Consider the following 25,610-nt stretch of genomic DNA (forward strand, 5'->3'; position numbering starts at 1 on the left):
TTCATAGTGAGTTTCAGCTCTGCAACTTTACTATTCTGATTCTTACTCACAGCTCTCGTGTCATTTTTGGGTGCAGAAACTCAAAGAAAAAGCTCTAAAAGAATCGGTATGCACTACCTGGTCAGCATTAAACAGCAGACAGACAGTTACAGAATAGCTGGTGAGCATGGTGGAGAATTTACTGTAGCAACTAAAGAGCCAGATATTTTCATCAGGAGCTGGTGGAGACCAAAAACTGAGCTAAAAGAGGGTGGATATTGGACTTTGAAAGTCCAGACACACAACTGCAATCGCATGATAATGTTCAGGTATTACAGGTATAACAGTATAAGACTATTTAAAGCGATAGTTCACCCAAAAATGAAATTTCACTCAGTATCTACTCACCTTTGTGCTAATGTGAGGATGGGTGAAGATCTCCAGTTCATAAAACACTCCTGAAGCTTCAGTGGAAAACAGCGTTGCAGCCAAATCCAGTACAATTGAAGAGAATGGTGGCCAGTTTTAAAATGTAAAAAAAGAATACAAAGAAACACAAAATGTCTCCATACTGTTTGTGTGGTGTAATCTAAGTGTCCGTAAGCCGCAACATTAAAATTTGACCCCAAAAGACGCCATTTACACCATTTACAGCCTAAATGTCAACTGTAGCTTCAGACCTGACACGCCTGAAGAGGGTACATAAGCTCTCGCTCAAGCAGCGCGACACGAAATATACGCAATCTCGTGATACCTTCACATCTGTGTTTACATGCTACCTGGAAGGGACTCAGACAACAGAGAGAGATCTGCTCAGAAATAATGACTTGTTATGCGCACAGTTGACTTTGCAACTTTCAACAAAGAAGAAAATGTCCAAGTACTTCGACATAGAAGAGAAACATAATTTCTTTGCTGCAGCTGTGCCACTTGGGCGAGAGCCTGTGTACCTGCTTCAGGTGTGTGCACGTGGTCTGAGAGGCTACAGTTGACATTTAGGCTAAAAAAAAGGTCTAAATGGCGTCTTTTTGGGTCAGATTTTAATGTTGCAGCTTACGGACACTTGGATTAAACCACATGAGCAGTATGGAGACATTTTGTAGGGTTTTTTTTATGTTCTTTTTTTACATTTTAAAACTGGCCACCATTCACTTCAATTCTACCGGATTTGGCTGCAATGCTGTTTTCCGCTGAAGCTCCAGGAGTGTTTTGTGAACAGATCTTCACCCATCCTCACATCAGCACAAGGATGAGTAGATATTGAGTGAAATTTTAATTTTTGGGTGAACTATCGCTTTAAGCTACTGTCACGTGTATTAGCTTCTTCCTTAGCATTAGCCTGTTTGCTCATGATAGGCGTTGATCCAGGAGCCTTAGAAACGTGTACAACCTATGACAGCTGCCTACAGCCATTAGTCTTCATCCTACACACTGAGCCCATACTGTAACATGAACTGTAGATGCGCATTTAACTGCCTCATATCACACTGTTTACCACTACACGTTCCTCAGTCTGAAGACCTCAGAGGCAGTTATAATTAAATAGAGGTCATGGCCTTGTGCTCTTGTACACTATGGGTGTGAAGAGTATCTAATGTACAATGCATGTGCGTGTGTTGTAATAGAGAGGGAGTCCCATGTTTTAGCTGTGATTGTTTTGCTGCCATAGTAACCGTAATGTGCTGCATGATGCTGAAGGATGTCTGTTTACCTGGATGTGGTCTGGACTGTGTGCATGAGCAGATTGTAAATGTCTTCTTCTGTGTTTTACTGATCTGAGAGAAAGAAGGAAACTTTATGACCAGAGATGGGAAGTAACTAAATACAAATATTTAGTTACTGTACTTAAGAAGGTTATTCAGATATCCTGTAGTATTTATTTTTGAAACTTTTTACTTTTACTCCCTACATGTTAACACAAATATCTGTACTTTCTACTCCTTTCATTTTCAAAAAGGGGTTGTTACTTTAGTTTTAATGCATTTGAGGGGAGTTATTTGTAATTTTTATTTTGCATCATTGGGTGCCGCCTTCCTAACATCAAGACTGATCTCAATCTTAATTAATGGGACAATAACACATAGAAGAGATGATTCCTTGGTGTATCCATCAGTGAATATCACGCACACAATGAAGAGTTAATAAGACAAAACTGCATGAAAGACATACAGCAAACTGAACACAACATAAAACACGTAACAAGACGAAAATGATGAAAAATATATTTTTAAGACACAAATTATGTGAAAGACATAACAATGAAAACAACATAGAAGATGTAACATGACGAAAACGACATAATGACTTAACAAGATAAAAAATACTTAACAAGGCAAAACTACGTGAGAGATGTAGTAAAACAAAAATGACAAAAACATTTAACAAGATGAAAAGGTCATAAAAGACGCAAAAGGAAAAACAGATATGGCAAGACAAAAAAAAAAAAACGTGAAAAACCTAATGACAAAAATGACAAAAGATGTGACAAGATGAAAATTATGTAAAAGATGAAACAAGACACAAACAAAGGACAAACCTAGATGAAAGACTTAGCAAGACGAAAATGACGTAACATATGTCACAAAATGAAAATTACGTAAAAGGCAACAAGACCAAAACAATATTTTAAAAAAGTAGCAAAATGAAGTAGATGCAAACAATGTAACAACAAAAACATTGTAAAAGATGTAATAAGTTGAAAATGATGCAACAAGGTTGAAATGTCCTTACTTTTTAGTTTTATACTGCAAGTACATTTCAGAGCCTGTACTTTTTCACTTTTACATGAGTAAAGAAGTTAAATTAAATGTGTGTATTTTTGCCACTCATGTTTGTGATAAATGCAGAGATATTTATGCATAGATAGATAATAAGTGCCCAGTGATGGGAACTGATAAGATTTGTTGGTTCCAATGCCATTATTGATTCTGTTTATCAATCCAAGTCTTTATCAATTCCCTTATTTATTCCTGATCAATCTTCTGTGTAAAAAAAAATAAGCCTACACAGATTTTCAGCATCAATGCAAAGGTTTTATTACATCAGAGTCTGAACAAAGTGTACAGATAGAGCAAAGAAAATTCCGATGATCCGTATTTGAAATGATCATTTTACAGATAACCCTGACAATGGACAAGAAGTATTCTGAATGTAAACCAAGATATTTGTACAGATTAATTTGTCGGACAAACACATCTGTATCGGCCTTCATGTTGGTCAAGCTTACAGATTTAAATTTAGTTTGGGGTTTGTTGTGTCTGTACAGCTTGAAACAACTTAAAACAGATAAATTCAAGTATGTTTTCTTTATTTTGAGGAGATTTTATTTTGAAATTGCTTTAACATAGAGAAAACAGAGGAGACTAAGATTACATGTTTGCAAAAATATCTAACCCAAATTCACTCATTTGCCAGTTTTTTGAGTGTTTTGGCCAGTAAAAAAAAAAAAGCAGTTATGTGACTGTTTATGCGGTTAGATTGCAGAAATGTTTGTGGGAATTCCCATGAATTAGATTAAAACATGGCAGCAGCAGTAACTTTGCACAATGATAATAAATACATTCCAGCTCACAGCGTCCACTCAGCTGTCTTCTTTTAGACATTCTACACAACTGTCCACTGCATGTCAGCCTCAAATAGTCCATGCTTTACTGTCACCATTCAAGGAGCTGAAATCTGAGTCTCCGATCTGCGAGGTGCTGAATATCTGATCGGCTCTGTTCTTGTGCAGTGACTGAGTGCTGGTCGAGCACTGACGTAACAAACAAAGGTGACTGGTCTGCAGATGTCCTGCTAGTTCACACCCTGCAGTCTGATTGGTCAGAAATGCATTTTATGGATTTGTTTTGAAGAAAACATTTCAGTCACTTCAAGTGTCAACGCTCTTGTATTTGCTTTAATTATTAAAATTAAAATACTTCTTCTGAGCTAAACAACCTCCTGACTTTAACCCTATCAGTCCAAGCTGAATGCCGGGTACCCATTCACTGTGTAAAGGAGAAATATGTAATATATTTACTGTATTTTATGTCATCACAGATCAAGGAAACATGCAAGTTGAAAAACTCTCTGACAGCAAGGCTATAGCAAGGCTACAGCAAAGCTACAGCAAGGCTACAGCTGCAGCGTCAACCTTTAAAATTTCTATTCTGTGCCAGAATAACTGTTTTTGTTTGCCCATTCCACATTTATTAGAGTTCAAATTCATACAGAATGTTTGCTGAATGAGGAGCTGTCTGTTTATGAGCTTTAAACAATAATTGTCTTGTCATATCATAATGTTGTAGAAGGATTAGATGTTTGTAACAGTTAAATTGAGCAATATGTTAACAGAGTTTGGCAGGCAGTGAGACAGACAGTCGCTGAGTTCCAGCTTCAGAGTGTGTATTTTCAGAGCAGTGGGCTTTTGATTTCAGGATAACAGGCTGAACTTTACACCGACTGACAATTAACAGTTAAAAACAGCTGATCAACTGAAAGTGTATGACTCATCCTCACTTGTTATTGACAGTTTACAATGTTGTACACATCTTGTTGTGCTGCAGCTGTGTCCCTGTAGCCTGCCTGAGCTTCCAGGGGAAGAGGGGACAGGGCGACACAACTTGATTTAACTATAGGTTGTATATTAAATAGGATTTCAACCTATGATATACTGCTGTACTCATTTTTGTATGTGAAGTTGTTACACATTGCTCCTGTAAGTGATTGGTCCATGTCACTGTCAATCAGCACATCAATAGTCCTCATGCTTATGAGCAACATGATCTATCACAGTTGGCTGTAACCTCACCTTGCATGTTGTTATAGTGAGCAACATGTGAACGTTCTCCCACTGTCCCATTCTCACTCTTTATTTTTGCTTCTGTTTGTCAATAGTTGAAGTGAGTTTATTTCTCTCAAATGATGTCAAAGCCATGAGTTTGATTCCAGCCTGTGGTCCTCTGCTCACCACCTCACCACTTAACTCTCTTTCCCCCCTCTTCAGCTGTCCTATCAAATAAAGGCATCAAAAATACTTTTAAAAAGATATGCCTTTATTTTGAAATTCCCTCACTGTTTCTGTCTAAGCGCCAAGCAAAACACAATGTGGATATTTACTCCCCTCTGGACCAAATCAGCAGTTTGGAAACATTTTGGATTTTGGAGAAAAGAACAGACAGCGCACATGTCATTGTGTTTTTCGTTTGTGCCTAAAAGCAGAAAAGGAGGGCTGGCAGCTTCTTCTGTACCTTATTGTGTCCAATGGCCATATGATATAATCTTAAATTGAACATATCTGACAACGATGATGCTTGCGGGATCTGTCTGCATCACTTAATCAAATGCATGGCTGCACTGTGAATAAGTCCTCAGAATCTACTACACGCTCTGGTATCTGTCATACATTTTTCAAATGGATCATATTAGACTACAATGTGTTAACGAGCCATGCAATTTGTGTTCAGCACAGCCATTTGTATTTTTGTGTGTTGTGTAGACCAGATCATGTCTCTCTTAATAATCTGAAATATGAAGCAGCAGGTTTTGTTCTTCACAGAGTCTGATGTACTCACACTCATTGACAATGAACAAAAATAGATTCATTCAAACTTTAATTGGAGTTATTTCATAAGATTCTTATTGATCTTAATTGAGAAGATGGGGAAATGATCTCCTCTTCTTCCTCTGTTCGGACATTATAAAAAAAACATTGTTTTAGCTTGTTATTGATTAAATTTAGCTCAATATTAGCTGTATCTATTAAGACAGTGGTTCCCAAACTGGGGGGTGCAAAGATAATGCTGGTGAAGACCGGCAAAGAAATAAAGAGTGAAACAAAGTTGAATGAATGTGATCTATGCAGGGGAAATAAACAAGTTTGCTGATTATATCCTGCTAACATTTATTTCACTCAGATTCAACTTTTGAATCCTTTTTTGTCAGTTCCAGCCCAAAGTATTATTAATGAGTGATAAACAAGTGTTTTTCAGCTTCTGGAAGGGGGGTGTGCCAGAAAAAGCTTTGGAACCACTGTATTAAAGTATCTTATTAAGAAAATAAGATTAAAATGAATAAAATGATCAGATTAAAATAAATAAAAATGTTAAAATAAGATTAGGTTTCTAATGCAAAACATGCCTGAAACAATAATTTCTCTTTTTAGACAAAAGTAAGACTTATTTCCCAGAAACAAGGCTTTTTACTTTCTTGAAAAAGCAGTGTATGTATCCCTTTACACCTGAACTTATATATTTTTTTTCTCTTAGATCTCCTGGCAGGGCCCTCCATCCACGATGAGGAGCCTCTGGTGCGTCTGCAGCTCCAGCAGCCAGAGCGAGACCTCTTCTCCTGCGGATGTGACACAACAGAGGAGCACCCCAGCCAGAGCTCCTCTAACGACACGCCGGCTCCGGAGAGGGCCATGTGCCAGCCCTGTCCCAAACCCCCATCAGCTTTAGAGACTGAAGAAGAACCAGCTCCCACCTTGGAGCATGAGGATGAGGAGGAGGAAGAAGCAGCCCCTGAGAATGAGGACGCTTCCACTGAGGAGGTAGCAAGTGATGGAGAAAAAGAGCCGGAGGAGGCAGTCTCCCAGGAAGAGGTAGAAGCAGAGGAGGAGGTTGCGCCTGAGGAGGAGCCTGAAGAGGAGTCAGCGGAGGAAGTAGCCGAGGAGGTCGAATCATTTGAAGAGGAGGAGAAAACTGAGGAAGGGGCTGAGGAAGCAGAGGAGGAGTTATCCCATGAGGAAGAGGAAGTGACCGAACCTCAGGAAGAAGAGGCAGAAGAGGAAGAAGCTACAGCTGAAGCTGAAGAAACAGAGGATACAGAGGCAGCAGCTGAGGAGGAAACTGTGGAGGCTGTAGAGGAGGAAGCTACCGTCTCAGTCGCTGAATCTGAGCCAGAAACAGAACATCAAACAAACTCTGAACCCAAGGAAACAGAACCAGAAGTCACAGCAGAACCTGAGACTGAAGCAGAGGTGATTGCAGAGCCCGAACCAGAACCAGAGGTGACTGTAGAGCCGGAGCCCGAAGTCATCTCAGAGCCAGAGGAGGTTCCAGAGCCTGAACCAGAACCAGAGGTCATCCCTGAGGTGGAGCCAGAGTCCGTGGTGGAGGAGGTCACAGCAGAACCTGTAGAAGATGTAGCTGTGGCAGAGGAACCAGTGGAAACCACAGTGGAGGAGGCACCTGTGGTGGAGGAAGTTCCTGTAGTAGAGGAGTCTCCTGTGGTGGAGGAGCCTCCTGTGGTGGAGGAGGCTCCTGTGGTGGAGGAGCTTCCTGTGGTGGAGGAGGCTCCTGTAGTAGAGGAGGCTCCTGTGGTGGAGGAGCTTCCTGTGGTGGAGGAGGCTCCTGTGGTGGAGGAGGCTCCTGTGGTGGAGGAGCTTCCTGTGGTGGAGGAGGCTCCTGTGGTGGAGGCTCCTGTGGTGGAGGAGGTTCCTGTGGTGGAGGAGGCGCATGTTGTTGTCGAGGAGATGACAGTGGAGGAGGTGACTGCAGAGGAGCCTGCACAGTCTCCAACCAAAGGTACAAACAGATAACACCATCTGTGTTTACAGAATGCCTTGAAGGGATGGTTCAGATAATTTGAAGTGTACTTGTATGAGGTACTTCTCCATAGTCAGTGTATTAGCTACAGCTGATGGAGGTTCACACACCCCCAGGGTCAGCAACAAAATGTATTTTCATGACCTAAAAAGAGACCCACCTAAAAATCGTAACACTAATCGTAAAACTAACTTTATAAATGATTTAGAAATGCTTCATAATTAGTTATTAATTAGGCTGTAAAAGGGCAACAGTGGCCTGTTGCTTGCCAAATAGCAATCCCACATTTATCTGTACTGTTGAGGCTCAGATCTCAATTGTTTACTTTGGTCCATCTTTACTCCATCAGCAGCATTCATACCTACCAGCTTCATCACATGTTTGTTAATGAGTTATTGACATTTAACCACCATCAGCACGTGTAAAGAGTCAAAATGTTTCATTTGGCATCAAATCAACATAAATGACCAGATTCGTCTAAGGCTGGGCAGCACCAACAAGGATTAATGTTTAAATTTGAATTTGAATTTGAATTTGAAGTCACGTTTTAACTTGGATTTACATGTTGCATCAAATTTAAAATAGGAAAGGTTCCAATAATTTTTTCTGCTGCTTTTGCAGCCAGCCAGTCTCTTTTTTCCCTCACTGTGCTCTTGTCTGTTGTTGTTTAGCCATATTGTTTTAATTATTCAGCCAACAAGTTCTTTTCAAAAGAAGGGAAAATAGACCTTCTCTGCTGAGCCATCATGAGTATGACTTCTTAGCCAACTAGCATGCAATGTAAAGATTTTTTTTTTAGTTAGCCAGCAGAAAATGCTACCATTTGTTGACTTTTTGGCTTTAAAAGTGTTGCAGCATAATTAGTGTTCTAATTAAACCATTTATAAATCATTTATAAAGGTAGTCTTATTGTAAAGTGGTACAAAAAAATCAATATCAGTTCAAGCATTTTCACTGACACCAGTAATTTTACGTGGCAAAACACAGGAGTTCCTGGTTTACTCACTACCTCAATCAGTTAGCTCATTATTGTGTGACTTTGGTCACAGTCCTCCCCCTGCTTCTCCAAACTGGGGGCGTGCCGACCAGCATTGGCTGTGGATAATACACTGATGGATAAATATCCTCATACAACCACAAAAAGTCTGAACTATCCCTTTAAGTCCATCTTTTATGAAGCATCTAAGTTAATCTTCTGGCACGTCAAAAGCAAAACTGCACCAGAAGGTAACTTAAATCTTTTAATTGACCCCAGAGGCTGATTTCTTGCCTTGATTCTGTCAGAAAGTCCAAGCAGCAACACGTAGAGCAGGAGGGTTCCTTTTACAGTCGATCTGTCTCCATCCAGTTGCTGCTTCTGTAATTAAGGAAGCATGCCATTATCTGGTGTCCGAGTGTTGACAGCTGCTATAAAAGAAAATGGCAGAGTCTTCATCTCTTACTCTGATCCCACTTCATTATTTCATTAATTACACCAGAGCAGTGCCATTGGAGGTTGTTTTACACATATTTTTTCTATTGGGTTGTGGAAAATATGTCAAATATAAACAGTAATGATTTCAGCAGAGTCCAGAAAAATTCTGCTGTACAAGAGTAATCTGACATTTAAAGTTTTATTTTTTATTTTTTTGTTTTTTTTCATTTAACTTTTATGTAATCCTTTAAAAAAAACAGTTGAGAATTTTTTTTCAGTGGTGACCTGGTCAAGAAGGCAGCAAAGTTACAAACCAAGTGTACATTGATTACATCCAATAAGATATAAAACAAGGATGATCCCAGCTGTGGCTCAGCTGGTAGAGAGTGGGTCATCTGCAGATCGCAGGCAGTTCAATCCCCTCAGCCACTGGTAATGCACAAGCTAGTACATTGCCAGTCCTAAACCCAGTTAAATGTGGAGGGTTGGGTCAGGACAACATCACATAACAACAGAGTTTCAGTTTCTGATGATAAAACAACCTTTAAGAACTTTTCCGTCATGAATTATTTAGAGGATATGGAAAAACAGAGCCAGAAATAAGAAGTCTTATCTCTAAAGAGGCAAGTAAAACACACTAATGCAATTTTTCTTTTAAAATGAGCAACGATAATAACTCTTAAGACAGGAAGGAGAGAATGAGCAGGGCACAAAAATGAGAAACTATCAACAACAAGAGAAAGGTTGGTTGATAAATCATTCATAGATGTATGAGGGGACATTAATAAGGACAGGTTTAGGGTTGCCACATTGTGCAAACCTCCTGTTGCTGGTGTTTATCCTCATCTAGCATAATTTGTTTTGTGTTCTAAGCTAGCCCTTTAATTTATTTTCACGACCTCGCTAATGAAATATTTGACCACTTAACTTCTGGAGATGAGCTGCAGGGCATCCAGACTGAAATGAATCTATTAATAACTTATTCAGAGGAGGATCAACACCAGCCAAGGGGATTTTTCACAATCTGTCAACACAAGAATTTTTTGTACAAATGGCTGATTACACTGTTAGAAATACAGGAATTTAGTGAAATCAACTTATTTTTTCCTTACTGACTTAATGTAGCAAGTAAAAGCTTGAAGAAAACATATATGATGGAATCTTACCGTGTCACTAATACACTTTAAAATAAGTTGGTTAAATTTACTAACTTAAGCCAATTGAGCATGTCTTCTCATGTATAGCTGAATGAATATAAGTTTGACTTAAAACATTTTTTTGTTTGTTTGGTTGTTTGTTTTTTTAACCATTCCAAAATTACCTCCACTTGTTTTTTCAAATTCAGTCAGCTTAAAATTTTAAGGCAGCCCAGACACTTAACTTTTTGAAGTTAAAACAAAAAGCCTGGTTTATTGTTACTGTGCACTGGGCTGTAAATAATCATACGTCATTTACTAACCACTTATAAAGCTGGATATAAAAAGTGTGCCTTATTATAAAGTGGTACCAAAATTCTATTTTTAAGTACAATTCTTGTCTCACTCACTGGACACTTATCTTTAATGACTCAAAAAAAATGACAGCAAAGGTCATTCCTTCTGTCGTTCCTTCTGTTCTTCTCTGTCTCTCCTGGACATGCCTAACCCCCAGAATATGACACTGTGTGTAGCTAAAGGGGAATTAGCAACAACCTCTGGTACAGAAATAAACAAACCAAAATAGCAGAGGAAAGGAATAGACAGATGGATGGACAACAGCATGATATAACAGTTGGGCCCGTACTCAGCTTAGATGGTCTGGTCACTCACAACTCTGGAAACCATTTAGCTGAGTTTTTACTAACTGTCTTTGACAGCTTTAGTGGATAAGAGGATGAAGTTCATTTTACAGATATTGAATTGTCATTAATTATAGAAAACTGCAAAATTGACTTCCAGGCCTCAAGCATTACCACTTTTCAGTGGCAGAAGAAGTATTCAAATCCTTTGTTTAGGTAAAAATACTAAGACAACACAGTATTTTTCAGCAAAAGTACTCACTGTGAAGTAAAATGCTCCATAACCAGTGCTAAACAATGATTTTAAATTAATGTTACTGGTGCATTAATGTGTATGTTGTATTTGACTTTATTGTAGATTTTTAAAGGGACAGTTCACCCCAGAATCAAAAATACATATTTTTTTCTCCCAGCCTGTGGTGCTATTTATCCATCTAGTTCCTACATGAAACTGCTCACAACAAGGTGTGTGGATTATCTTGAGTAACTACCACATGATTTTTGGAAAGAGGAAAGAGTTTTTAAATTTTGTGAATGCATATTTTCTTTGGTACTTTGATTTAGTTCCATTATATTGGAGAGAAGGAAGACATCTCTACAGCCACAATCTCCAAGACTCTTACTTACACACAAAAACATAGATGCATACATAGAACAGAGGCCAGGGGAAAAATATTTGTTTTTTGATTTGAGTCTTAACTGTCGCTTTAAGGTTGAGCTAATTTTAACTACTTTATGTACTGTTGGATACATCATCATGATTATCAACATTATCGTGTTTGTAGTGTTGCTGTCCTGTGAGAACCAGGAGCTCAGAAAAGCAGGACTCTTTTTCATCTTTGTGATGATGCATTTTTTCAGCTGATCCAAGACAGTTTTAAATAGTTTACTTGACTAAAGTAAAACTAAATTCATTCATTTCTTTATCACAAACATTGAAAATCAGCACATCTTGAGATAAATGGTTTTCACTGGACAGGAAGGGTATGAAAAATTGTAATCTGAAAAGCAGCTAGTAGATAAAGCTGTCAGACAAATGTAGTGGATTAAAAAGTACAATATCTGCCTCTGTGTTGTAGCAGAGTACAACTATAAAGCTGTGTAAAATAGCAGTACTATAGCAAAGTATAAGTATGTTGTATTTTTACTTAAGTACTTAAGTAAATGTACTTAGTTACATTCTACCACTGATTCTAAATGCATGTCAGGGCTTTTGACCTGAACAGTTGGCTAACAGTCTGATCCTCCAATCAGAACATGAGGAAGATGTGTCAGCAGGCCCGGCACTGAGGGATCGCTCCCACATTGAGGACACACTGCGATTGGCTGCTGCTGAACCCTCTGCCGAGTTCTCAGGTGAGGAAGGACATATCTCAGAGTGACTGACCACGAACAGTACATGGCTCAGAAAGTCTCTACTTCAAATTCAACAAAGGGGCATGAAGTGTGTGAAAGACTAGATGGTAGGACTTTATTTAAAGCAGTGTGCATAAGACTGTCATGACACTATCATAACCATGTCATTAGGAATGTTTATGACTGTTGTCATTGAGTGTTATTTGGTCTTTTTAATACAAAGTTGACATCGTCTTTGTTATGACAACTTGGCATAAGCTGAGACACAAATGTCTTCATGACTGCTTGACATTAACTATGACCACATAACTTGTCAATGCCTTTGTTATGACAGCTTCATATTAGCAAACTTAAAGAAACTGTTTAGCTTCGTGTTCATTACATTTTACTGTCAAACGTGGTTGGCTTTGACACTGCCTGTCATGAAACCATTATAAGTGTGTCATGAATATTTTCCTCAAGTCGTACAGTTTGGATTTGTCATAAAGATGTCATCAAGTTTTATTACACTGTCAAATGCTTTTATAACAGTGTTATGAATTACTCCACTGAGCTTGTCGAAACCAACCACATATGACAATGTAATGTCATATTTGTTTAATATAATGTCAAGTTTGTTAAAAGTTTCATTATTTCAAGTTGTTATGACAAAGAAAAAATGACATTATTGACCAAATAACAGTTAGTGACAAAAGTCATAAACATTCAAAAAGACTTCTTCATGTTCATCACAGGTGTCATGACATGGTTATGACAGTGTCATGACAGTCTTATGCACACCCATTGAAATCAAGTGTTACTGACTAGTCTCACTCCCACCATCACGTATAGCACTGGTTTCCAATCTGGGGTCCAGACACCCACAAGGGGTCTTCAAAGCATCATGGGAGGTTACGAGGCATTCTCGATTTTTTACTTTTTTTTTTAAATATGCAGTTTGTGAAGAAAACTAAATGAAACTTATTTTTAAATTTTGGAAATATTATTTAGAGGAAAAATCTGTAAAATATTTATATGAGTTGTAAGAAATCATTAATAATCTTGTAAAAGGAGAAGATGTTTATAAAGGTTAAACTGAGCAAAATGTTAATGGAGTCTGGCAGACAATGAGTCAGGCAGTCATTTAACTAAAAAGTCCAGATTATGTATTTTCAGAGCAGTGGACTTTCATTTTCAGGATAACAGACTTCATTTAACATTGACAGACAACTGACAGTTGTGAACAACTGATCAACTTACAGTGGAGGACAAGATTTCTGAGGACGTGCACAATCATTGCTCCAAAGGGGTGCAAGATATGCAAGGCAGCCATAATGTGTGTGGATGTGTAGGGGTGCTTAGGCGAACGCACAGTCAAAAGCAACTGTATCCCCAGCCTTACAATGTTGCGTGCATCTTGTGGTCCTCCAGTGCTACTGCTGTCAATCAGAGCTTCCCCAAGCCTGGGGAAGAGGGAGCAAGGGAAATGACCAGCCTCAACCATAAATTGTCTAATAAACAGGATTTCAACTTACTTATGGCTCCAACTTGCTATTTAGACTGCTCTACTGATTTTTACACTCACAATTGCTACATTTTGCTCTTTGAAGATACAAGCTTTTTAAAAAGGGCACTATTATGACCCGAAAGCCTATATTTCACAGAGCCCTCACTCTCTGCTTCTGCTTCAACAGCTTTGTCCTGCATTAGAAAAGTACACAGTTAACACAACCAAAGAGATGATAGAGCAGTGGTGTCAGAGAGTGTCAAAAAAAGGTTCATTAAGTATGTATGGAATATTGAAAATTAAAAAGCATATAATACAGACAGAGAATTGTATAAAAGGTCCTCAAAAATATCAAGAAAACTGATCTCTGAAAAAATAAACTGCTACTAAATTGCTCAGTTACTGCAGTCACTATTTGTGCAAATTAACATTTGTTTTACACTGTTATTGTACTGAATATATATAAAATATGTGACTTAGTCAGTTTGCTCGATGATAGAAAAGGGGCCCCTCAGGAAAAAAAGGCTCGGAACGACTGACATGTACAGTCAAATGCATGCATGCATACATACACTCACACAGCACAATAAAAGCCACATCCTACTGATGAAAAATTGTATGTTCTATGATATTTGCACATTGCTGTGCTGCCCACTGTTTCAAATGTCTTTCAGACCTTTGCGGCAGGAATGCCTCAAGCCGACTGAAATGAGAATGCGGCAGAATGTTTACAGCTACTTTGTGAATGGCAAAGAAAAACAGACGTGTTTGCATGTGAATGAAAGGAAGTTTGAGACACTTTCTGGGTTTTTTTTTTGCTGAAACTATTCTGAAAATTGCTTCATGATGTCTAGGTCCTGCGGCTGATGTGTGTGTGCGTGTGTGTGTGTGTGTGTGTACTGTATGCGCATGTGCTTTTGTGTATGTGTGTGAACGTGCAGACAAGTCTCGAAGCAGGTGATTAATCAGAGCCAAAGTGTAACCCTGTCCTCAGCATGAAAGCACCACTGTTCTCTCAAAGCAGGTTTGTAAGATTTTCAGAGAGGCCAAAGTGCTGCAGTGGTGCCGGTCTCTTAATCACCTCGGCTCGATTCAATAAAATTTATGAGGGCGATTCATCATGCACTGCCAAAGCAATTGTCGTAATCAGTAATGGTAGCAAGAACATTAATAATACTCTTGTCCAGATTGTCTATTCACCATTACATCCCAATTATTTCTCTTTCTCTCTGACTAGCTGCTATGAAGAAGCTGTTGAACATCTACCACACAGCCATCAAGCCAATGGAGCAGGCCTTCAAGTACAACGAGCTCAGGCAGCATGAGGTCACAGGTAAATCAGCATCCTATTGGAGATTACACCTGGATTTAGCAGCATGCGCACAAGCATTAACAGTAGTTTGTGTAGGCAAATATCACGTTTCAAAAGCCTTTACAAGCCCACATCAGCAACAGTTTTATGTGTATTTATTTCTTTAAAGGGACAGCTCACCCCCAGATCAAAATTTTATATGTGCCTCTGGGGCTATTTATCCATCTAGATTGTTTGGTGTAAGTGGAGTTAGATGGTAGAGTACTGCACCAGGTCGAATACCCGCAGGTACCCAGAAATCATGACCTGGTTACTCTTGATAATCCACAGACTTGGTTGTGAGTCTCATGGCCTCAAATAAAGGAGCATAGTAAGGACGAAGGATGAAGGAAGACAACCACACACAGCTCTCGCCTTCACTTGTCTGTATTGAGTCATATAACAAACAGCAAACAAAATATACAGTGCATTTTCTGAATAACTTACTTAGTGATGCTAATTTAACAGCTTAGCCAAGGAGGACACCATTAATGTTTACAGCCTGTGCTGTCACAAGCACAAGCCTCTCCTCCATGAGTAGACGTACCCTTCTGCGATAAGTTTGGCAGGTGTAATCTGGTAGACAGACAGAATAGTTCTTAACAAGGTGTGCGGATTATCTTGAGTAACTGGGTCATTATTTCTGGAAGGAGACACTTTTAAAATGTAGCTGAGTGACATCTAGTTCCTTTATATTGGAGAGAAGGGAGACATCGCTACAGTCGATATCTCAAAAACTCTGCAGCTCACATAAAACAATGTAGATGGATAAATAGCACTACTGGTAAGAGGAAAAATACGTATTTTTGATTTGGGGGTGAATTGTTCCTTTAATACTCAACAGAAAATCAAGCAAAAACACGTCCCTTCACAGCTCTTACCCGCATTTATCAGGTCACCACAGCATCCAGCACATGCAGTACACAGCTTAATAAACTGGAGTCGCACACAAAAACAACAAAGTACAAACAAAGTCATAATTAAGAGGAAATAGAGCCAGAACCTGGCATTATTCAAACCAGGCACACTGAGAGGCACAATAAGGACTCTGTCTGCTGAAAATTAAAGGGAACGTTGCGTGGGCCAGACTCCCTACAACTTTGTTCCATCGCGCTTGAGGGCAGGGAGTATTATTTATGTGCTAAGGAGCAGAATGAAGACCTCAGACTGTGCTATGTGACTCTGGGACTCCTTGTGGTGCAGAATGGAAAGACATGCACACTGTCAGGAACTTTTAGTTCTTCTGGAGCCACATTACAGACACTTCCTTAAGTCTTAAGTTAAGATAGAAATTGTCTATGATATGATTTTCCCACTTTGTTATTACAGAAGCAAATTTTAAATAACTTTAAGACTCCAAATATGTTCTTTTTGGGTCATTTACAACAATGCTAACTTGCGGGATAAAAGTAAGAGGGTGAGATAGCAGACAGTCTCCGCCGCTTCCATAATCCATAGTGTAAAAGGTTCTGTAGTTTTGCACATTTGTTTTCCTAAAGCAGATTTATAGTGTTGTTTTTTTCGTAAACCTTCTCTTTCTGTGTCTGTCTTTGTCACAAACTGTGCAGATGGTGAGATCACCTCCAAGCCCATGGTTTTGTTCCTGGGACCATGGAGTGTTGGCAAGTCCTCCATGATCAACTACCTGCTGGGTCTTCACGGCACCTCACAGGGACTCTACACAGGTGCACACTGATAAAACTAAAGTTTCTGATACAACTTCTCAGTAAGAGCAAAAAAAAATCATATTTAGTAAAATTACAAAAGTATTAACTAAAGTAGCAAAAGCATACTCATTGTCATAGAAATTTTCTATTTCTGAATAATCACAACAGTTAACACAAATTTAGCCAATCCCTGTGAATTCTGCACAACCTTGCAATTTTGTTCAGTTACCACAACTTTTCCACAAATTTGACCAATCATCGTAGCTTCCCACCAATCAAAGCAGCTCTCAGCTTATCGGTGAACTGACTCAGGTTTTTTTTTTTTGTTGTTGTTTTTTGTATAGTTATATTTTTTTATTTTGCACTGAAAAGAGTTTTGTCGTTGTTATTGCCATTATTAATGCTCTGCTCTTTTTACTTTGTGGAACAAGTTGGCGTAAATGATTTTGAATGAATTATAAAAAATCCCCCCCCAAGAAAATAAACAAAAAGGTTTTTCTTGCTAAAAAGATTGCAGCATGTCTCACTTTTTTTTTTTTTTTTTTTTTTTTTTTTTTAGAAGAGCTGCTATGAAGGTCCCTGCAATTAAAAAAAATGCCTGCAAGGACTGATTATTGTTTTATTGTTATTGATGCATTCATGTGTAAGCATCATATTAATGTAGCAAGTAAAAGTGGAGCCCATTTTGACTGCTGGGTAGCTTAATTTATGGCACTACATGAGAGTTTATTTGTTTATTATATTTTATGTAAATAATATGAATGAGCATATTTCATATATCATTTAAAAAATCATTCATGAATTCATGAATGAATAATGGAATTTAAAAATGTATTTGACAATGCAATTAAATAAAGAAACTATTCATAGATTGAATTAAGAATACAAAGTTTAATTAGACATTTAAAAGGGAATTTGCATTTCTATTTCCCTGATGCTTTTCTTTTTCCTATCATCTAAATTAATTAAACCAACTAATAAACCCACCACTACAAATTGTGTTAAATCAATCCCTCCTCATCTGTGCATCAGGTGCTGAGCCCACCACCTCAGAGTACACAGTCATAATGCACGGTGAGAAGTTTCGGACCATAGAGGGCATCATTATGGCAGCAGACAGCTCTCGGTCCTTCTCGCCCCTGGAGAAGTTCGGCCAGGGCTTCCTGGAGCGGCTGGTGGGCATTGAGATGCCCCACAAGCTGCTGGAGAGGGTCACCTTCGTGGACACGCCCGGCATCATTGAAAACCGCAAGCAGCAAGAGAGAGGTGACCATTGCGAAAGGAAATACTTTCATTGCAAAGCTGCTTGGGTGCAGATCCTGGAGGGGGTGGGGAGGTTTGTTTTTGCCCACTCCCATCTTGCTCAGTGGTCTGAACCACTGCATATACTAAACTATGAGAGGTTTAGTGCATCCTACCTTTGAGGATAATTCTGGAATATTTAACCTGTGCCCTATTTTTATTTATTCTTTTTTTTTTTTTTTTGCACATTTTTGGGTCTAAATGTTGAATAGGTATGCTACAAAAAGTTTTGGTAGTGGTCCTCTGGATAACAACATATACTGTTAGGCCCATATATATTTGGACACTGACACAAGTTTTGTTATTTTAGCTGTTTACCAAAACATATTCAAGCTACAGTTATATAATCAATATGGGCCTAAAGTGCAGACTCTCAGCTGTAATTTGAGGGCATTTACATCCAAATTGGACGAAGGGTTCAGGAATTACAGCTCTTTAATATGTAGCTGCCTCTTTTTCAAGGGACCAAAGGTAATTGGACAATTGACTCAAAAGCTATTTCATGTCCTGCATGGGCTATTCCCTCATTAATCCATCATCGCTTAAGCAGTTAAAAGGTCTGGAGTTGATTCCAGGTGTGGCATTTGCATTTGGAAGGTGTTGCTGTGAACCCACAACATGCGATCAAAGGAGCTCTCAATGGAAGTGAAACAGACCATCTTTAGGCTGAAAAAAAGAAGAAATCCATCAGAGAGATGGTGGAAATGTTAGGAGTGGCCAAATCAACAGTTTGGTACATTCTAAAAAAAAAAGAGAGAGCGCACTGGTAAGCTTAGGAACTCAAAATGGCCTGGACATGTACAGAAGACAATAGTGGTGGATGATTGCAGGATCCTTTCCAATGGTGAAGAAAAACCCTTCACAATATCCACCCAAGTGGAGAACACTCTCCAGGAAGTAGGTGTATCGGTATCTAAGTCTACCATAAAGAGAAGACTTCATGAGAGCAAATACAGAGGGTTCAGCACAAGGCATAAACCATTAATCAGCCTCAAAAACAGAAATGCCAGATTTCTAAAGAAGCCAGCCCAGTTCTGGAACTGTGTTCTTTGGACAGATGAAACTAAGATCAACCAGTACCAGAATGATGGGAAGAAGAAAGTATGGAGAAGGGTTGGAACAGCTCAAGATCCAAAGCACACCATATCTTCTGTAAAACATGGTGGAGGCAGTGTGATGGTATGGGCATGCATGACTTCCAGTGGCATTGAGTCATTAGTGTTTATTAATGATGTGACAGAAGACAGAAGCAGCCAGATGAATTCTGAAGTCTATAGGGATATAATTTCTGCTCAGATTCAGCCAAATGCAGCAAAGTTGGTTGGACGGTGCTTCACAGTACAGATGGACAGTGACCCAAAACATACTGCAAAAACAACCCAGGAGTTTTTTAAGGCAAAGAAGTGGAATATTCTGCCATGGCCGAGTCAATCACCAGATCTCAACCCGATCAAGCATGCATTTCACTGGTTAAAGACAAAACTTAAGACAGAAGGACCCACAAACAAGCAACAACTGAAGACAGCTGCAGTAAAAGCTTGGAAAAGCATCACAAATAAGGAAACACAGCGTTTGGTGATGTCTATGGGGCCAGACTTGAGGCAGTCATTGCCTGCAAAGGATTCTCAACAAAGTATTAAAAATGAACATTTTATTTATGGTAATGTAAATTTGTCCAATTACTTTTGAGCCCCTGAAATTAAGAAACTTTGTATAAAAATGGTTGCAATTCCTAAATGTTTTATAGGATATTTTTGTTCAACCCCTTGAATTAAACCTGAAAGTCTGTACTTCAGTTGCATCTCAGTTGTTTCATTTCAAATCCAATGTGGTGGCATGCAGAGCCCAAATCATGAAGACTGTGTCACTGTCCAAATATTTCTGGGTCTGACTGTCTAACAGAGGATGTTTTTAGATATTTTAATGCAGAAATGTTGCATACTGTAGTTTTAACAACATTAGTTCAACCTTTTCTGTTAACAAATTTTTTTTTTAAAAAAAGCTGATGATCTTCTCATGTATTGTGTCTCCTCCCTCCACTCTCACAGGTTACCCCTACAACGAGGTGTGCCAGTGGTTCATTGATCGAGCTGATCTGATCTTCCTGGTGTTCGACCCCACCAAGCTGGATGTGGGTGGGGAACTGGAGATGCTCTTCAAGCAGATGAAGGGCCGCGAGTCCCAGATTCGCCTCATCCTCAACAAGGCCGACAGTCTCACCACCCAAGACCTGATGAGGGTCTACGGGGCCCTGTTCTGGAGCATGGCGCCCCTGATCAATGTCACAGAGCCTCCTCGGGTGTATGTCAGCTCCTTCTGGCAGCAGGAATATACTGTGGACACCAGCCGAGAGCTCTTCATGAAGGAGGAGACCTCTCTGCTGGAGGACCTCAACCAGGTGTGGCTTTTTCACTCTGTGGATTTGACAGTCATTGATGTCCCACAGAATTCTGGGCCCTCCACGTGAACAGTGGGCCCCAATTTTCCTCTTTTGTCCCTCTTAACCTCTTAACCTGCTTATATTATACCATATGACCTTGATTATGAGACACCCCTCTTTTTTCCAGAACTCCTTGTTTTGTAGAAAGTAGCGAGTATTTCAATTCAACGTTTCCTTGATCTCTGATGACATGTCATCATCATTTCATGATTTAATACAGTAAATATATTACGGATTTCTCCTTTAATTAGACTCTGCCTCACTGATCACCGTGAGCTTAAAATTGGAGTTATTCTCCTCCTCAGTTCTTGGTTTATTCGGCATATACTCTGAAAATGATAGTAGATCATCTGGCATTAAAGGGATAGTTCACCCAAAACTGAAAATTCAGTCATTATCTACTCTAAAGGTCGGGATTAGTTTGAGAATCTGCCAAACAGTGGAAGAGAATGGTGACCAGTTTTCAAATATAAAAAAACAACAGAATAAAAACATTAAATGCGTCCATGCTGCTCATCTGTGGTAATCCAGGCCTCTTAAAGCCCGAAAATGCAAAGTTGACTTTAAAAATGTTATTTACACCATGTTTTTAGCCTGAGTCTTCACTGTAGATCAGTGTTGCCCAACCCTGGTCCTCAGGGACCCCTGTCCTGTTTTAGATGTTTCCCTGCTCCAACACACCTGATTCAAATGATCAGGGCCGCGTTTCCCAGTTTCGATGTATCTTAGCGCTCTACGAAGGTCTCTAAGATATACCTTAGCAAAGGAACTTCTTTTCCCACGAGTGTTTCCCAAACTGTCCCTTAGCGGGTGCTCTTACGAGGAGCTGTTAAGGTACATCGTAAGTTGGAGCTTTCCTTCGCCGACGGTGCTGAAAGTGTATTAATCGATGCTGCACGCATCGATTGATCACTTATAAAGGTAAATAAATGATGTTGTAATATTACAAGCCTTGCCACAATAATTTTACCTCCATCAAATATTATATCATAAATGCTCTGCCTCTCAGAGATCATCTGCTAAACTATTTGAAACCTAGTCCACACATACACAGGTATTTTTTAAAAAAAAAACAGCGTTTTAAAACCACCGTTTCATGCAAAATCCCCGTCCTACTTATGTTCTACATCATGTTGTCCTCTCTCTATATATATGTGGTAAAACTGATAACGGTGGGCTTGTTGTGGGGAGAAATGAGGTTGCTTGTGTAGTTTAAACATTTTGAAGTTGTTGCTTTTCATTGTTAAAATGAAGGGAAACACTTGATATGTGATTACATCTTTGCAACTTTTCATTTATTTAAAACTTAACTTTAGAGATTGGGAACAAAGGGATATGGGGGGTCTCTTGAGGGCGCTTCTGCAGTCTCCCAGAGACAAAGCTGAGCACCAAGTGCGCTCAAGAGATTCACTCATGTCCATATAAGTAAAGGTCTCTCACACAGCAAGTTTTGGCTATCTTGGCCTATTTATTGGCTAATTGTTTTTAAAAATGAATTTGGGTGCCACACTTTATGATAGTGGGCTTATTGTGGGGAGCTCGTGCACGAACAGCAACGCTGTGTGACAACGATGACAACAGGTAGCTTCGGAGCGGGTAGCCACTATCCCCGAGGAAAAAACAGCAGCATCTTGTCCCACAGCCGAGTCGGCCCAGATTTAACTGTCGTGCGTGCTGCCGGGCCACTTGGCAACAACATCCCCAAAGAGCCCTCTGTGGTCCACCACCACTTGGGTGTTGATGGCGGAATATTCCTTACGCAGGATGAAAATATAGGCCTGGCCGTCCATGGACGGGTTGGACATGAGGATAAGGGTCCCATTCAACAGTCCAATCACCTGGGGAATGCCAGCCATAACGTGGAAGCTCTGGTGTGGCTCTATGATGTCCTCTCTCCTCGCAGGCATCTTGATGTCCCCTTGTGCATGACGCACAAGGACCCTGGTCACAGCCTCCACACTTCATGAAACCGATGCCTTGCTCAGCCCGAATCTGACTCCCACCACCTCCAAGAAACTACCCACTGCGTAAAAACGCAAAGAAGCTGTACCTCTGGGCTGAGAGCGAAGTTGCACTTGGTAGCTCTAAATGTACGGGGACACAAGTGCAAGCAGATTCAGGATCTCCTCACGTGGCAGTCGGTACTTGGGACAGGATTGCACTGTCTGAGAGGACATCAAGCGGACTGAAGTTTGTCCTTATAAAATGGTTGATATGAACCAAATGGCTACGCGGACGGCGATGCCTTTGGTTCATTTGATTGAGCGCAACGATACGCTGTATTACAGCCATAATGTAGTCCACAATGAAGCAAGCAGAGGCGCTTATATAGCTGGTGATGCCCGCTTGATTAGTTTCCAGCTGGCCTCATTAGACGAATCAATTTGTCAAGTATCTGTCAGATATCCAGTATAAAGTGGTGGGGAACAGGCTGTAGCCTAGTCAGAAAAAACATATCGTCAGTTAGTTAGCTCCATTAAATGAATAAATGAATGAATAAATAAATACATGAATAAATAAACATTTTTTTCATAATATTCATTATTCATTATTATTTTTCATGAGGTTAATTTTAAACTAATTATGTAATTTGCGCAAGGAGTCTAGATGTGAATTATACTGCAACTGTCCATTTAAAAAGCATAATTTTGGCCTAATAAAACTACAACTCTGTTAGGATGAACGGAGCGCATCGCTAAGAGACATCTTACGAGTGGTTCAGACCGCCCTTCTTAAAATATATACCTTCAGAAGATATATCTTAGCTAAGGAGACTCTGGGAAACAGCCCGTAAGCTTAAGGGAGACCTTAAGATACAACTTACGACGCACGTAGCGCTACGAAGGCTCTGGGAAACGGGGCCCAGGTTGTTGTCAGGCTTCTGCAGAGGCTTGATGATGAGCTGATCATGCAGGACAGGGGTCCCTTAGGACCAGGGTTGGGCAAAACTGCTGTGATCCTCAGCTTGGAGCCACGTTCATGTGCACATGCACACCGTCTGAACTGTGTGTGTGTGGTGTGATGATGTGCAAACGGCATGTCGGGACTTTAGGAGACTTGGATTATGCCAGATGAGCAGTATGGAGGCATTTTATGGTTATTTTTCCAGTTGTTTTTTATGTTTGAGAGTAGAGTAGGTAGTGACTAGTGAGTCTCACTTTCCCCCCCAGTGTAATGCCCCTGTTGATAATATGATTCCTTGACTTCAGATACACAAAAATGGAAAATTGAGAAGCCAGATTGTGTCTAAAACTCACAAAAATATTTTTAGCACCTATCTACTCTGTGATTTATCTTTGTAGTAGCACTTGATGTGAACTGCCTCATAATTGTGTTTCCCTCCTCTGTTTGTGTATTTTCTCTCTCCCTCCGTTTGTTCTCCCCTGCAGGTGATTGAGAATCAGATAGAGAACAAGATCGCTTTCATCCGTCAGCACGGCATCCGTGTGCGCATCCACGCCCTGCTGGTGGACCGCTACCTCCAGACTTACTATGACAAGCTGGGCTGGTTTAGCGACCCCTACGAGGTCCTCCAAGACATCGTCAACGACCCGGACAAGTATTACATCTTCAAATCCATTCTGGCCAAAACCAACGTCAGCAAGTTTGACCTGCCCAACAAGGAGGCCTACCAGGACTTCTTCGGCGTGAACCCAGTTTCAAGCTTCAAGCAGCTCTCCTCCCACTGCAGCTGGACCGGCAGCTGCCTGCTGGAGAAGATAGAGAGAGCCATCTCACACGAGCTCCCGGCTCTGCTCAGCAGTGTCAACAAGGCCGCGGACATGCCTTCCCCACCGAAGGCTGCCCCAGCACCTCCGCCTCCACTCCCTGGCACCTGTGAGGGCCCCAGGTGTGAAGAGAAACCCAAGAATCGCTGGAGGAGACAGTGAGATGGAGGAGAGGAGGAACAGAGGAGGCAGATGGTGGCAACAGCAGCAACAGCCAGAGGGTTTCTTGAAATAATCCCCACTGCTGTGATTTTCAGGACTGGCTATGGGGAGACTGAGCAGAAGGAAAGAAATAGAAAGAATAGAAAATGCGATGTACTAAGCAGACCTGCGTCAGAATACTAATCAGTGCTTGTTTTTACCTATATGCAGAACCAAATGGATGGCTTTTATTACACTGGGGCAGTTCAGATAAGTTGTAGAAGACTGAAAAGTATATGCAACTAATTTTTTTTAAATTCTTCTCTACCAGTGCAGTGCCCATTCAGGTGAGCAGTTCAGAGAGCGGACCCATTCAGAGCAGACCAATTGCTTGGCCCCCAGAAGTCCTGCTTGCAGTGTTGTTGAGAACCACTTGTCTGATCACTTTAATACTCGATAATGCACTCCCTTGGGTCCTCAGCAATACACCCGTCAAGTGTGAAGTCGATCGGATGTACGATTCTCCAGATATTTGAAGGACAGTCATACACACATACATTCACACATATAATCAGAGATTCCCTCAGTTATAGTTAGATGATGCTGTTACAGTGCCACCTACTGGCCAGATAGCACCAATGTTTCCACAGTCACCCAAACATCATATCTACGTATGTCCACTTAATGTGGTTGCAAAGTGTGTAGGAGATATAATATTTTTTGTAATATGAGCCCCGCCCACAGCATTTTAGCGAGCTTTGAGGGCCAGCAAAACTATTTAGAATATTAAAGTCTGAAACAGAAACTTTTTTCCAGCATGATATCAGATAAACTGAGATTAGTGAATTACATCCATAGACCTAGAGACAAAGATTTCTTCCCTTATAGTTATATGACTATATAACAACCCTCTGGTACATACATGACACCCATCTGTTATCAGAGGTCAAAACAAGCAATGAAAAGTGAACATTTTTGACAACAGTTTGGTAGAAAGTAACATTTATAAAAAAAAAAAAGATGCTCAAAGTCAACAACTGCAAAATTGTCTGTAAGATGTCATGAATGACTGCAGGAGAAACAGACCTTCAAAATATTATATCAGAAAAAATTCAAAGTCATCTATCTCTTGCCTTGATGTTAATGAAATCTGAGATTATTCTCTTGTTTCTTGCAGTTTTCAAGTTTGTACATTATTTTTGGTAGTACATTACAATAAGACTACCCCTATAAATGATTTAGAAATGGTTTATAACTGTTATTAATTAGGTTCTAACACTCTTAATCATTAATAATCTGTGCATTAAACATGTGCATTATACTTTACCCCAGTCTTTCCCAACCCTGGTCCTCAAGGCACACTGCCCTGCATGTTTTAGATGTTTCCCTGTTCCAACACACTTGATTCAAATGATCACGTTGTTATCAGGCTTCTGCAGAGGC

The 25,610-nt window shown here is 39.9% G+C and overlaps 1 protein-coding gene across 1 annotated transcript in view; it reads left to right on the top strand.

The window, feature by feature from the left end:
• The window catches only part of srla (sarcalumenin a), a 35,073-nt gene extending 10,334 nt beyond the window's left edge, over positions 1-24,739 (top strand). The window contains exons 2-8 of the mRNA XM_084711317.1: positions 6,225-7,484; positions 11,951-12,052; positions 14,776-14,871; positions 16,458-16,574; positions 17,589-17,822; positions 19,907-20,256; positions 23,688-24,739. Of these exons, the coding sequence (XP_084567443.1) occupies positions 6,225-7,484; positions 11,951-12,052; positions 14,776-14,871; positions 16,458-16,574; positions 17,589-17,822; positions 19,907-20,256; positions 23,688-24,188 (2,660 nt within the window). The 3' untranslated portion in view covers positions 24,189-24,739. The remainder of the gene's footprint in view (positions 1-6,224; positions 7,485-11,950; positions 12,053-14,775; positions 14,872-16,457; positions 16,575-17,588; positions 17,823-19,906; positions 20,257-23,687) is intronic.
• Positions 24,740-25,610: the final 871 nt, after the last annotated feature.

The sequence above is a fragment of the Lutjanus erythropterus genome, chromosome 3 (genome assembly GCF_056507025.1).
Source record: "Lutjanus erythropterus isolate fLutEry1 chromosome 3, fLutEry1.hap2, whole genome shotgun sequence".
NCBI classification, from domain to species: domain Eukaryota; kingdom Metazoa; phylum Chordata; class Actinopteri; order Lutjaniformes; family Lutjanidae; genus Lutjanus; species Lutjanus erythropterus.